The sequence below is a fragment of the Spermophilus citellus genome, assembly GCF_964194105.1.
Source record: "Spermophilus citellus genome assembly, chromosome: X".
NCBI classification, from domain to species: domain Eukaryota; kingdom Metazoa; phylum Chordata; class Mammalia; order Rodentia; family Sciuridae; genus Spermophilus; species Spermophilus citellus.
Genome location: NC_138190.1, coordinates 80,555,904 through 80,571,386, shown reverse-complemented (window position 1 = coordinate 80,571,386; position 15,483 = coordinate 80,555,904). Strand labels below are relative to the sequence as shown.

The 15,483-nt window shown below is 35.8% G+C and overlaps 1 protein-coding gene across 21 annotated transcripts in view; it reads right to left on the bottom strand.

The window, feature by feature from the left end:
* Positions 1 to 15,483, bottom strand: part of LOC308639592 (transmembrane protein 182-like) — a 569,067-nt gene that overhangs the window by 513,103 nt on the left and 40,481 nt on the right. For 5 of the 21 annotated variants that reach the window (XM_081277817.1, XM_081277820.1, XM_081277818.1 and 2 more), the window contains exon 5: positions 4,188 to 4,270. The exons of 12 other annotated variants lie outside the window; for them this stretch is intronic. In XM_081277817.1, coding sequence (XP_081133943.1) covers positions 4,212 to 4,270 — 59 coding nt within the window. In that variant the 3' untranslated portion in view covers positions 4,188 to 4,211. Of the gene's footprint in view, positions 1 to 168; positions 207 to 4,187; positions 4,271 to 15,483 lie in introns of all 21 variants that reach the window. 4 more of the 21 variants (XR_014020074.1, XR_014020077.1, XR_014020078.1 and 1 more) reach the window with 1 other exon arrangement.

The following is a 15,483-nucleotide window of genomic DNA, read 5'->3' as shown; positions in this document are numbered from 1 at the left end:
TTGTTGTGGAAATTAAATGTGCTAATAACATTCTCACCCCAAAAGCAATGACTTCATTTGTAAGTGCCTCACAGGAAAAATAACCAAAGCCTGCTCTGCTAGAGGTCTACTAAAAGACAGTAATGCTATTTGGGCCAAAGGGACCCTGAGACAGTTGGTCAATGTTACCTTAACTGAGGTTTTTCTTAGGAGGAAATAACTTGCCCCTGGAAGAAAAAAATACCACCTTAAGAGATAGGTATTAATGGGGATCCATTCTCTTTGTGCAAAATTCTGAAACATGAATTGAGTCAGCTTTCCTATATACTCTACAGATTGCCTATTCTCTCTATGAAGAAAGTTCACACTGATGAGTACCAATTTGTGCAAGTCTTTAGAGCTATAAAATGTTTAAATTATAATGTCCCACTGGTTTTAGGATTTTGTTTGGCAGAGAAAAAGATAACTTAAATTTTGAGTAGGCTTGGTTTTCATGAATAATCTAAAGTTAACAGTTATAAATTAGTAAATTATATTTAACATAAATGGGATTAACCTTCATAAATATTAGAGTAGACATCTGATTAATTTGCAAATTAAAATACCGAAATATCAACTACTAAATATAAATTCATGTACTTTTGGCCTCTTGAGACCTATAAGGTAACATATATATGGGTATGCTAAATATGGTTTTGTAAATGGGTAAATTAAAAAAAGAAACAGTTGAGATGCTTTGTTCCTGTGATTGCTTTGCTTCTAGGTCTTAAAAAAAACAAGCAAGATGGGCTGGGGTTGTGTCTCAGTGGTAGAGCACTCACCTAGCATGGGCAAGGCCCTGGGTTTGATCCTCAGCACCACATAAAGATAAATAAAATAAAGACATTGTGTCCAAATACAACTAAAAATAAATATTAAAAAGCAAGGTTATTGAGTTACAATTCCAACAGGTGTGAATATTTATGCAAAGTGTTCAAAAATTTCAGCGGTGCTTCAATTAAAGTATTGTTAAAAAGTGTAAAGTATTTCATCTTATTAAAAAAATAATTTGCCTCAATTCAGAAATTTCATAAAGATTGTTACAAAATATGTATTTAAGAAAGAGTAAAAGAAACCTTGAATATAAGAAAGTTATATTCTACATACAGAGAGTATATAGAAATATAAGATAGAAAAAATGAAAAGAAAAATGTTTCTGGATGTGAAAGTATTCTGCATGGTAAAAATATATTCTGATTCCAATATCCAAAATGAAGAATCAAAACTAAGGCTATAAAAAGTTGTAGAATGTCTAAGTAAATCTCAGAAGTTTTATGGAAGGTAAATCTCAAAAAGGTTGTGTAAGTGATTAAGTTGGCTATAATTAGTACAGTTAATAAAAATTATTACTGGAGTCCCTAAGGTCAAATTTTAATGCACTAATAAGAAACAGTCTAAAACATTGATATGCCCTTTTATATCAATATAAATCATTGGGGCTATAGTTGTAGCTTAGTGGTAGAGCACCTGCCTAACACATATGAGGCACTGGAGTCAATCCTCAGCACAATATAAAAAAATAAATAAAATAAAATACAACTAAAAATACTGGGAGTGAGTGTACCAGGGATTTAACTCAGGGACACTCAACCACTGAGCCACATCCCCAGCCCTATTTTGTATTTTATTTAGAGACAGGGTCTCACTGAGTTGCTTAGGGCCTTGTCATTGCTGAAGCTGGCTTTGAACTCACAATCCTCCAGTCTCAGTCTCCCAAGCTGCTGGGATTACAGGTGTATTTGTTTTTATGCCAATTTGTTTTGTCTATTAGGTTTTATTACTGAAGGAAAGTAATTCTTAAAAGAATTATGATTTGTAACTGTTGTAAACTCTTTTAAATGGTAACTTTGTAGCTAGTTATATAAACAACTGTTATTTTAAGTTATTACAATATATTTGACACCAAAAATATATGTGAATGAGATATGTAGATATCTGAGAACTTTAGAGAGCACTTTACCAAGCTGGTGTTCTCCAAACTAAAGTTGTCTGTAGTGATAATCCCTTTCAGACTTTATACAAAAATAGCAAATTTAATTGGGGATCTGCACTGGGGACAAGGACAGAGCTTTTGGTAAGAAATTTGGTGACCCAGATTGGTCCCAAATTCAGACGTCACTCTAGCTTTCTTGGGTAGACCTGACTCTCCAAGCAACCCACTTTCATGCCAAGGATGCAGGGTGGCTGGCAAATTTGTTGAGTGCCAACTGCTTGAGAGTTAGCAGATGGATATGGGAGAGTTTCCCTGAGGTGGAACAGGAAAAGCTATTTCTATAAGTAAAGGTAGGGATTAAGGAGCTGTCCCACTGAGGCTCCTTTTGCTTCAGGAAACTCCTGTCTTTGAACAGGATAGGTTGCTTCAGCTTAGTCCCCTTTGAGAAAAAGGAAACTGAACTCAGTAGGCCATGACACCTTTGTCATCTGGTAAATGTGTATGCACACTGAGACCCTTAATTTTACATATCTGGTTGTTCTTTATGGGAACTTCTGGTTCCATAAAGATGGGGACATCTATGCTGCTAGTATAGGAGTCATGGTTAAGCAGGACTCAAGAACCTAGGGATGTTTACTCTCTTCTAATCCTTCTAGTTTCTCATCTGTTTGTTGGCCTTGGGTTTGGGGATTCCCAGATTGTCTGTTTGTTTTTGTTTGTATCTGTTTACTGCCTCTTTTAAGACATGGGCAATGCTATATTGATCTTATAGGTTGCCTCTTGGGAAAGATTGTGGCTGAGAGAGAGAGAGCCACCTACAGGTATAAGCCTAAGAAAAAGATGAGGTTTTACAATAACAAACTGGCTTTTAAATGACTTTCTGCATTATAAGTCATGCTGTTAGAGTTGGTCTGTCAGAGTTTTAAAGTAAGTATAAATTTTTGTATATGCAGATCTGTCTTAAAGTTTCCCATCTTGGCCACAGTTTTAGGGATCCTCTCTAGCTGTCTGTTTCTTTCTTTGTGTGTATATCTGGCCCTTTAAGACATGGGCAATGCTGAATTCATCCTATAGATAGTCTCTTGGAAATATCTTGGTTAAATGGGTTACCTATAGGTATAAGCCTAAGAGAAAGATGTTTTACTGTAACACAATCTAACATTTGAATGGTTTTCTGGATTACTATACAATCTTGCATTTGGAGTTGGTCTGTCATAGATAAAATAAATGGAAGAAATTCTAAATGTACAGGCATTTATGCATTTGCATTATAAGTAGTTTGAACAGCCAGAAACCAAGTTGAGAGTGCAAAAAGGCACTACCTCTGAAGTGCAAGGATAGCCAGACACCAGAAAAAAGGGTTAAAAAATTATTTCAATACTTTCAACTCAGTGCTGGAAAGCACTCAGCCTGGCTCCAGGCAGCCACAGATTATCTTTCTGTGGATCAGAGCCAGCAATCCTGAATAGGAAAAAAAAATCCATGAAATCTGTGTGGACTGTAGAAAATGGGAAAAGAGGACCTGGCCTTTGCCCTGCCTTCAAGCCCCTTTGGCCCAATGGAGGGAGTATGTTACTGGCCACAAAGAACTTGGCAGTAGGTTCTAGCATCATTAGTTATGACCTGGGAACAGGATTAATCTTCTCTTTTAAAATCTGACAGTATATCCAATTAGACCATAGGATATCTGTCACCGCAGCAGCAGAGTAATGCTTGCTGATACTATCTCATCAAACTAAACTGGCAGATTAAATAACTGCACCCAGAAAAGAAAAAAATATAGAGAAACTAAAGCCAACCCAATTTTTGGCAACCTCTGCAAAGGGATCTCCATGGAAAACTAAAGAAAAGGATAGATTCAGTCACTGGGGAAACTGAGGCAAGAGGATCACAAGTTCAAAGCCAGCCTCAGAAACTTAGTGAGGCACAACTTACTGAGACACTGACTCTAAATAAAAAGGGCTGGAGATATGGCTCCAGTGGTTAAGCACCCTTGGGTTCAATCCCTGGGAAGGAAGGAAGGAAGGAAGGAAGGAAGGAAGGAAGGAAGGAAGGAAGGAAGGAAGGAAGGAAGGAAGGAAGGAAGGAAGGAGAGAGAGAGAGAGAGAGAGAGAGAGAGAGAGAGAGAGAGAGGAGGGAGGGAAAGAAAGGGCCTCCTCCACTGAATATAAGTATGCCTAGTATAAGAAAAATGCCCATAGGGGCCTCTGCATAAAATAGACAGTTGGGAACTCACTTAAAGTTGATGGCATTGTGATAATTATAAGAGATACAGGTCAGACTCAAAGATCTCCTGTGCTGCATCCCCTCGAATGCAACCTGGAAGAAAAAAAAAATTAAGGCACAGTTTTTTCATATGCCAAATTGTCTAATTCCTGTCCTGAGTCAAAATACATTGTATAAACTTAATGCATTGATAACATTCATAAAGATTGTTTCAGAATATGAATTTAAGAAAGGGTTTTATACTAGAAAAGAGTTTTAGAAAATTATAGGTATGGAAATATACTTTATTATGTAAAGTTAGAAGTCAAAAAACTGTTTCTGTATGAGAAAACATTTTTATGGAAAAGTAATATTCTGTACTAAGGTCCAATATGAAAGAGAGGACAAAACTAAGGATGTAAACAGGCTGTAGAATACCTAAATAAGTTGCAGAAGTTTTATGGAAGGTAAGTCTCAGAAAGTATGTGTACATAATTAAACCAACTATGATCACCACAGTCAAAATTATTAAATTTTAATGTAGTGACATGAAGCAATGTCTGAAACGTTGCTTTGCTCTTATCTATCAAGATAATTTTCTTGTGTCTATTAGGTTTTGTTCCTTAAGAAAACTAAGTCTTAAAGGATCAGGGTTTATACTTGTTTTAAACTCTTTTAAATGATTACTTTGTAAGTAGTTAAATAAACAACTGTATATTAGATTATTATAGTATAGTTAATACCCTAAATATATGCAACTAGAGATATGTATACATTTGAAAACTATGTATGTCTGAGCCTTGTCTAAGTGTTATGTAAAATTTGTAAAATGGAAATCTATGTACATTTACTGGAAAGGTACCCAATAAGTGCAGTCTTTTATACATTTTACTTGACACAGAGAGCCACACTGCCATTTGATGACCTGACTTATATATGTGCCCTTTGATTAAGTAATTTTTGATTATTAACACTGTTTTCTAAATATATAAGATCTATATATAAGATCTAAGGTTATCCTTTGATATTTTTCTAGTACTGCTAAAGAATGCAGACATGTGATTATTTTACCATACACTATATATTCTATATTTTACTTTAAAAGTTTTACGTAGTTAATTTAAGGACATCTATGGAATTGTGACACTAAATATTACTGGATTCTTTGTATATTAAATGCATTTATGTTCCTCAAGCATACAAACCCTTTAAAATATAAACCTCGTGAGAGTACGAAGTTATTGTTCTCCAAACTAAAATTGTATCAATAGTCTCTTTCAGATTTATATAAAAATAACATATTTGGTTGGTATTTATTTATGTCACATAATGTTTTATAAATGGATAAAGGTAACTTGTCAATAAGTTGTATATAAAATGCTGCATTACTCCTTATAATGAGATGTGAATGTAAATGTATTTTTGGAAAATAATAAGGCGAGCCTGATATTCTTGAAGGTTGACAATTGAAGTGTGGTTTGCCACTTTTTCCATGAGTAGGAAGTTTGGTACTCTCTTAGTCTTTCTGTTTGATTCATGTTTCAGATGTAATGTCATATTATGTTAACTGATATTCAATAGACTCAGAAAACTAACTATATGTGAGAATTTTGTAGAATGATATTTCTTAAAAAGGCAAAGATCAGCTTTAGAAACAAAACACTTTAAATTTTGTGAAGTGGCTACCTCACCTGAGTCAGATCTCTGCCGCTCATCCTTTTCCATGTTATAATAGCTCAAAAATAGGCTAGAATTAAACATATTTAAAGTTATGTTGAAATGATAGATTTTTGTTGTTGCTATAAATATTACTATGATCTCAAAATAAATAGGGGATATAATGCAAAACTTGAGTAAAAGTTGAGGAAAATTGTAAAAGCTATTTAAATTCGTAAAAAAGTTTTAAGATAAGGTAAAACTTGTATGTAAATGTGGGGCTTTGTAGAGGATAGATAGATACCAAAGATGCTTTAATGTTTGTGTTTTATTTTCTTTGTAAAATTTTATAACTGTTGCTCGTTGGTACTTTTGCAGAAGTACTACTTTTAATAGAAAAACTTGAGCTAATTTAAGACAATAAACCATCACGATAGAATATAATGCTACATCCTAGTATTAATACTGATTCAAATTAAATGGAAGAGGTAACTGTAAAATTACAAATGCTGGAGTTATAATCCATTATTTCCACTTTAAGACTCCTGAAAGTGGCCTGCCACATGTTTAAAACAAAAACAACAAATTTGTGGAGAACAATTCAAGGAAGTAAAAGGGCCACTGAAAAGCAGCCAATATTTTGGCCTTTGAACTCTAAGGTCAACCAGGACCCTGAGAATGACAGGAATCTTTTAAGGGTCCTGCAACTCCAGTGAGTCACCGTACCACCTGATCAGGGAGATTGAGAGCACCCTAGAGAACAAGAAGCCAATCAGTTCATTCTTTAAAAAGGAGTGTCACTTCCAAAGGAAGCCACATATGGTCAGCAAGATCCTGACTCATCCTGAAGATGACACAACTGGTAGAGGGAAGCTAAAGGAGCTAAAAGGCTTCTCATGCTTTACCAAGAGTGATCTCTGAAGCATCTCAGTTGGTGCTAAGGGTAAACAAGAACAAGGTCAGTTCTGACCAACTTGATCTTAAGCACCTGGCAGGAGAATATGACCAAAGCACAGTCATACATAGACATTTAAAAGGAAAGACAATATATTCTTTATGTAATTTTAAGATGTGCACTTGTGTCAGCTCTACCAAAAGTAAGTAAAGCTAGAGGATATAAAGCAATGATTCTTATGTGGGAGTACCTGTCAATAACTATCACAAAGGACTCTAGCATCACAAGTTTGACCTGAGTCAATTTGAGCCTGATTTTGAGAGGGGGCAAAAGGATAGTCAGTGTATATAATGAATGATTGGGTCCAGAAGACAGAAGCTGGTTCAACAGGAAATAAAATACTAATACCCCCAGGACACTTCCTCTCCTCAGCTATATGTGAGAATTTTTTAGAAATTTTGCCAAAGCCACCTGCCTCCAGGGAATTGTTCCTCCAAGACAAAGCATTGTTAATGACTACTTCCTGGGTGACTCTCTTCCTGCCTTTCTGAGCTGATATGGAAAATAGAGAGAGGTACGCCCTGGGCAACTCATCCCAGGCTTTTGGTTGCCTAGGCAAGAAAAGATGGGGAGGGGACATGAGAAGAAAGTAAACCTAAAATCTGTAAAAGGTGCAAGACATCCCACTGCCTGGGGCACCAGCTTAGGACCCCCTCTTCTCTAGAAGAGTCTTTCTCTCCCTCGACCTTCTTTCCTTTAAATAAAACTTTATTACACTTGCCTCAGTGATTCTCAGGTGTTCAATCTTCAATAGCAGGGGAACAAAGACCTGAAACTTATTTTCAAGACTGGTTTCAATTTCATAGACATACAATTCTTACTAAACTCCTCACAGAAAATCTTGATCTGTTTTTCACTGGTGTGGTTATGAGTTACAGTCTTCATGGTTTTCAGAGCCTGGCTGAAATACTAAGAAGTGTTTGTGCAAATTGGTGTACAACAAAGTATTACTTCGCTGTCTTCTATATTGCCAACCTAGCCTTGTATAGTCATGTGCCAACTACCCCCATGGACCACTGAACTGCCTTGATGTAACAGTGATCTATCTCATTCTTTGAATATAGCTACTGAGGCTTGTTTTAAAGTGGACAGGCTTTTCTTTTTCTCTTCTTCCTCTCCTATGCCCTAACCTTGGGAAAAACAGGATTACATTTTCCTCATCCCAGGCTCACTTATCTGTCTTTGACCAAACAACCAACAAGACAAACAAGTATTTTGGACCTTAGTGATGGAACTAACTAGAAGATCTAGGAAATGGCTACCTCCTAAATTTACAAGTGAATCACAGTCTGCCACCCACCAGGGAACATCTGGAATGAATCAAAAAAAAAACCTTCTGTTCTCACTGAAGGTTTGAATCTCAGCCTCTGGGACAGTAATCTCCTATGTTTCTAATTTGCTAGAAAAAAAAAAAAAAAAAAAACCTTCTTTTTCTGTTTTCTCAAAACCATGTCCTCATTATTAGATAGGCATCAGGGACAAGGACTAAGCTTTTGGTAAAAAAAAAAAAAAAATGCTTTCTTAATTTGTGTGAGATTGTCTTCCTTATTAACTTCCACATAAGTCTTATGTCTGACCTCTAAAGGTATATAAAACATATTAGCAAGATATTACATTCAAGAGATAGAGGGGGATGCAGTATATTCAGTAAAATACATTTAGAATATGATATGTTCTTCACCTCCAACCTTAGCAATTCAAGGTATCCAGTATATCAAACTGTTAGAAATCATATGGTCAAAGATACCAATTTAACTTTTTGCTTTTTTTTGAGAGAGAGAAAGAATTTTTAATATTTATTTTTTAGTTTTCGGCGGACACAACATCTTTATTTGTATGTCGTGCTGAGGATCTAACCCGGGCCACACGCATGCCAGGTGAGCGCGCTATTGCTTGAGCCATATCCCCAGCCCCAATTTAACTTTTTTTAACCTATCATTTTCAAAACTTAACTTACAATGAATATTTTTATTAAAGAATTTATGTTAACTCAGTTTTATAATTGTAGCTCCTAGTAACCACTGAGAAATTCTGGTGAACAAATAATGCAGAACACATGCATGTGTCAATTTCAGCATTTTAAATAATGATTATGACTCTGAAAAGATTTCTTTTTCCTCTTAATTATATGATATAGATCTAGTATTCCAGTAACATGGTTTAAGCCAAACAATAGTCCCTTTCTTTCATTCCAGTTTCCCTATCTACCTCTTAAAAGAAGATATCCACAATTTCCAACATTTTTGAAAAGTGATTTGTTTTGTAAGTAGCAAAGATTTTTCTCTTTTCTATTGCTTATTAGTATAATTTTGGGGGAAAGTATATCTTTAAATCTCAGTAAATAAAATAATTTGTTCAATATACTTATTCATTTGGCAAATACTTACTATATATCAGGAATTTATCTAGGTTCTTAGATTATAGAATTGAACAAAATATCCCTTGTCTTTATGGGGCTTGGATTCTAGCAATAGGAGGTGAAAGATAAATAATAAATAAAGCCAATTAGAAGCTGAAAATACTATATTAATTGGGAAAATATATTATATTATAAGGTATTATAGCACTGGTAAGTGTAAGTGTTGTGATGTTTAAATAACTTGATCAGGATAGAACATACCATTAAAAAATTCAGAGAAGTCATATTATTAAACCACACAGAGTACTGAGGAGAGTATTCAGGAAGAGATTGCATCCAAGTACAAGAAACAGCAAGAAGAGTCTGAGCAAGCAACGAGTAGTTGTACAAAACAAGGATAAAATGGTAAATGGCAGAAGATTAGTGGACAACAGACCATTCAGGACCGTGTAGCTCATTGTAAATACATGAATCTTTCCTCTAAGTCAAGTGGAAGCCTTTTCATCATTAAACATGAAAGTGATATGATTCAAATGCATTATAACAGTATACTATGTAGAGACACCAAGTTAGCTACTGGATATCTATGTCTGGAGTTCACAGGGGTACTACATAGACATAGGTTTGGGAATCTTCAGCATATAGATAATATTTAAGTCCATGAGTCAGAGATGAGTTTATAAATGGAATGAGTGATCCAGGGAAGGGGACTAAGGATGAATATTGAGGCATACCAATAATGTAGATGTTGGAGAGATGAATAGAATTTTTAAAAGGCAGGATAAATCATCTGTCTTTACTATTTTTCAAGTAAAACAGGTAGGGTGAACAATCATATTACAAAACATGTGTTGTGGGGACAAACAAGGCAAGGCACCGAAGATAGCAGGAAACAGGATTATTTGGCTGCAGCCAGGTTCAGAAGGCACAGCATTTGCTATAATCAATCAATCCCCTGAACCCCAAGTTCAGATAGTTTCAGAATTTTATACCCAGCATGTAAAGGGAGGGGCTGCAGAATTTTACATAAAAGCTGCTTTTTCTCTCATTGTTTTGGGCAATTTAACCCTTCAAGGACAACACCTGAGAAGGGGACAGCTTCTTCTCCCCTTACATTTCTTCTCCCTGCCAGCTGTTACCATGGAGAACAATTGGTATCTTCTGTACTCTTAGAAATACAGACATCTCGTGAAGCCCAGCTCAAGGCTAGTTTGTACATTTCTACAAACTACTATACTGGATACGTTTGTGAAAAACTAGTAAGGGGGGCTGGGGATGTGGCTCAAGCCGTAGCGCGTTTGCCTGGCATGCGTGCGGCCTGGGTTCGATCCTCAGCACCACATACCAACAAAGATGTTGTGTCCGCCGAGAACTAAAATAAATAAATAAATTCTCTCTCTCTCTCTCTCTCTCTCTCTCTCTCTCTCTCTCTCTCTCTCCCCCTTTCCTCTCTCTTTAAAAAAAAAAAAAAAAACTAGTAAGGGGGTGTCCAGCACCTGGAGTGTTGATATCTTCCTGGCCAGTGGCCAAGTAAAATAGGGCAGCATAAAAATAGGAAGTTTACCTTCACTGAACTCTTTTGAAGAGACTCTTTTGCTGACAGTCCCAAAATCAGCCATGGTGAAGATTTCTGGAGAAGCCCAGTTAAGACTTTTCTGTGGAGACAGGGGCTGCCACTACACTTGAACACAGTCTTCTGTTCCAAAGAATGGCAAATATATATATATACACATATATATTACAGTGAAATGTGTGACATTGATTATGTCTTCATGTTACCCTATCCTTATCAATATCTAGTCTCCAACTTGATAAATATAAATATTTCATTTCAATATGACTTTTTTTCTAGTGAGTTGCTACTTTTCATGGAGCACAGCACTACATGCTAAAGGAGTGAATCACCTTTAGGTGTATATCAGAAAACTGAAGAAGACAAGCTTTTTTTTAAAAAAAAATGTTTTAAAAAACCACATTAAATGTTTTCCTATTCTGTGTGTGCAAAGGCTCAATCTATATGAACACATTTGTGTAGGAAGTAAAGTTTTCATTTGCACTCCATCAGTTTAGAATTCATGAAAAACACCACAGGTACCATAGGTAAATAATTTATTGTGTAGAGACTTTGTCTGAGATATGATCCCCAAAATCTGAACCAGTCATAATAAAGTCCTTCCTGAGCCAAGAGGGAAAATAAAAAGTGGGTGTGACAGCACGGATCTAATTGAAGAAAACCTCACAAAATTAGATACTATTAAAAATATTAAGTCTGAAAGGGTAATGAAGGGCAAGAAGTGAATCCAAAAGAAAGGAGAAGCAATATTGGCTAGTCTAGAGAAAAATCAATGTAAGGATTGTTGTTTTTCTATGTTCTGCATATAAAAATAGGCCACATTAAGCAAACTTCATGGGATACTAAGGCATTGCCAACCTTCTTAGAGAACATTTACTTATGGCCCTTTTTTTGTGGCAAATAGCTAGCATTCCAATTATACATTTATCTGTTCACTAAAGCAGTTTTCCTACTTTGAAATGCTATGTTGCTCATTAATACAGTGTGTGTAAAACTATTTCTTTTCTAAACATTCTTCCATTCAGTCCTGCATTCCTCAAAAATTACTTTAAATTAATGAGGTTTTAGTGTAAATCCAACTTAGAGAGAAAAGTTCATAATTGTGGAAGAACAGAATTGAAACTCTCCTTGGAAACTAAATTTATTTCACATAATTTGCTAATAATAGGAATATGGATGATTGGTTATTAGGTACTCATTTCCCTTTGAAACATAACGCTTGTTACAGACATTAACACTAAGAAAATATAATAATGATCTTCAGTATCATCACATGTATGGTTCTTATGGATAATTTGCATCAAAGAAAAGAAAACTTTTCTATAGATAACGTAATTGCATGGTGACTTCTCATTATGGCCATAAAGTAAAAAGTCTGTAGTTGTGATTCCTTTTGTTATATTTGTATATTTTACTCTAATTTTCTCCTATATTCTTTGTAATTTTCTTCATAAAGACATAACTAAACATCAGTTATTTCTTTTATAACACTGCTAGAATAAGAGCTTGGGACTTGGTTAGATTTATGAGAAATCTATTTTTCACCAGAGAATTATGGACTTAAAAAAATATCCTGTCTTCTCTCTCTCTCTCTCTCTCTCTCTCTCTCTCTCTCTCTCTCTCTCTCTCTCTCTCTTCCCTCCCTCTCTCCCAATAATTTTTCAATTCTACTCAAATTGAAGGCATGATTAACACTGAAATAAAGGTTAAGACTGATTTATATGCTAGTAATTTTCAACCTCTATTGGCAAAATGATTTCAAAGGATACAGGAGATGACCTAGTACCCCACAGCTGTGAAGAACACGGGAAGTGAAGAATGAGGGTGAGTTGTTCAAGACAACAACTATCTAAATGTAAAACACCCAAAATTAAAGCAGCACAAAGTCCAGGAATATCTGAATTGCAATCTTGACCATTGTTTAGAAAGGCTGCCTCCAACTTTTTTTTAAGAGAGAGAGAGAGAGGGAGAGAGAGAGAGAATTTTTTAATATTTATTTTTCAGTTTTCAGTGGACACATCTTTATTTTTTTTTTTAATTTTTTTATGTGGTGCTGAAGATCAAACCCAGCGCCCCGCACATGGCAGGCAAGCGCGTTACCACTTGAGCCACATCCCCAGCCCCTGCCTCCAACTTTTAAGACCCGTGTCACATCAACCTAGTTCATTTGCTCCTGAAATTCACATTACATTGGAAAATTGATTCAAAGTTAATGAGGTTTATTTTAAGGCATACTCTTGAGCTTGAGGTGGTTGGCATCACATGAGTGAAAATAATTAAAAAAAAAGTGTTTCCTCCAGAAAACATTGTTGACTCTTCCTGTTAACTATAAATGCACAGAAGTGTGCCAAAATAAATTATATACAAATTTAAATATCAATCTCAACATCACCACATTATTTCATGTAATTATTTTATCTGGCATAGAGCTGTTTCTAGCTGTCTCTAGGTTTTAGGTCTAGTTTAACCTAAAACTCTTCAAAATATCTGTCTACAACTACTCCTGTCTTTCATTCCCAAAACTATAGTAAAGTTCAATATTTTATTTCTACATAACTCTCTTTGGCTATAAATCTTTCTTTTTTTTTTTACCCTGACTTACCCTCCCTAAATACTGGGATTATGGGGGTGTACCAGCACAACCTGCTTGTTTAGTACTTTTTCCCCAGCAAACATCTTTATTTATTTATTTAATTTGTTCTTTTTAGTTATATATGACAGTAGAATGCATTTTTAAAATTTATATATGAAAGTGAATGCATTATAATTCTTTTTATATAGAGAGAGCACAATTTTTCAAATCTCTGGTTGTATACATAGTATATTCACAACAATTCATGTCTTCATACCTGTACTTTGGATAATAATGATCATTAAATTCCACCATCATTAATTACCCCATGTCCCCATCCTTCCCCTCGAACCCCTCTGCCCTATCTAGAGTTCATCTATCCCACTATGAATCAGCCTCCTTATATAAAAGAAAACATTTGACATTTGGTTTTTGAGATTGGCTAACTTCACTTAGCATTATCTTCTCTAACTCCATCCATTTACCTGCAAATGCCATGATTTTATTTTCTTTTATTGCTGAGTAATATTCCATTATGTATATATGCCACGTTTTTTTAATCCATTCATCCACTGAAGGGCATCTAGGTTGGTTCCACACTTTAGCTATTGAGAATTGTGCTGCTATAAACATTGATGTGGGACTACAAATTGGTGCAGCCAATATGGAAATCAGTATGGAGAATCCTTGGGAAATTGGGATGGAACCACCATATGACACAGCTATCCCTCTCCTCAGTCTATACTCAAAGGACTTAATAACAGAATACTACAGGGACACAGCCACATCAATATTTGGCTATAAATCTTACTAGAAAAAAGTTGTGGAAGCATTTTTAATTTTCTTTCAAGTGCTTCTACATTACCACCTGTGAAACACAAGCCTTCCTGCCTGTAGTATACTCTCTCACCTTACCATGTACCTCAATCATCTTGAAAATGTCTCACCTCCACCACTGTTGAGAGCCACAGCCGAAGGGGTCCCAGCAAACTTCCAGCTGCCAGCTGATGATTGGCTCACAGCGGCCCCAGCAAACTTCTAGCTGCCAACTGATTGGCTCCTCTGCGGTGATGCTCATTGGGCTGTTTCCCCGCCCTTTCAGACCAGGGAGCTGCTCATTCAGGGACTTTTTTTGCTCCGCCCACACGACCCAGCCAATCAGCCTCAAGAGCAGGAGGAGTGGGGGAGGTTGAGAGGTTTGTGGGAAGCTGGTGGTGGCAGTTGGGCTCTGAGGGTTTTTCCTGAGGAGCTGTGTGGTGTGGTGTGTGTGCTCTAAAAATAAAGTTCGTTTTTTTTGACAAGTGGCTCCTGAATTGTGCCCAGCCAGACTGAGGCACACCACAGTGATTTTGCTACCCATCTTCACTCACAATGATCTCTCACTCCACTAATATCTCATGGTATTTCTATCCTTACCCATCATGTCCTTACCCATCATGTTCTTACACATCAATAAATTACTGTTATTGTTATCAGTGTTTTTAGATAATTAACCATAACATTATATAATTTGGCATATACCATTTAATTAAAAATTTAATTGTTAGAGAAATGGAAGTTAAAACTACAGATATTTCATCTCACTCCAGTCAGAATGGCAATTATCAAGAATACAAATAACAATAAATGTTGGCAAGGAAGTGGGGAAAATAACACACTCACACATTGCTGATGGAACTTCAAATTGGTGCAACCACTCTGAAAAGCAGTATGGGGTTCTTCATAAAACGTGGAATGAAACCAGTTATCTCACTCCTTAGCATATACCCAAAGGATTTAAAATCAACATACCATAGTGGCATGGCCCCATCAATGCTCATAGATGTTCAACTTACAATAGCTAAACTATGGATCCAACCTAGGTGACCTTCAATAGATGAATTCATAAAGAAATATGGAACATATACACAATGAAATATTACTCAATCATAAAGAAGAATGAAATTATGGCATTGGCTGATAAATGTATGGAACTGGAAACTATCATGTTAAGTGAAACAAGCCAATACCCAAAACAAAAGACTGAATGTTCTCTCTGCTATATGGATGTTGATTCATAATAGGTGGGGTGGAGAGAGAGGAATGGAGGTTCACCAGATTAGACAGGGGGAATGGGGGTGAGGGAAGGGGCATGGGAATGGTAAAGACAGTATAATTAATTGGACATGACTTTCCTATCTTCATATATGAATACACAACCAGTGTAACTCCA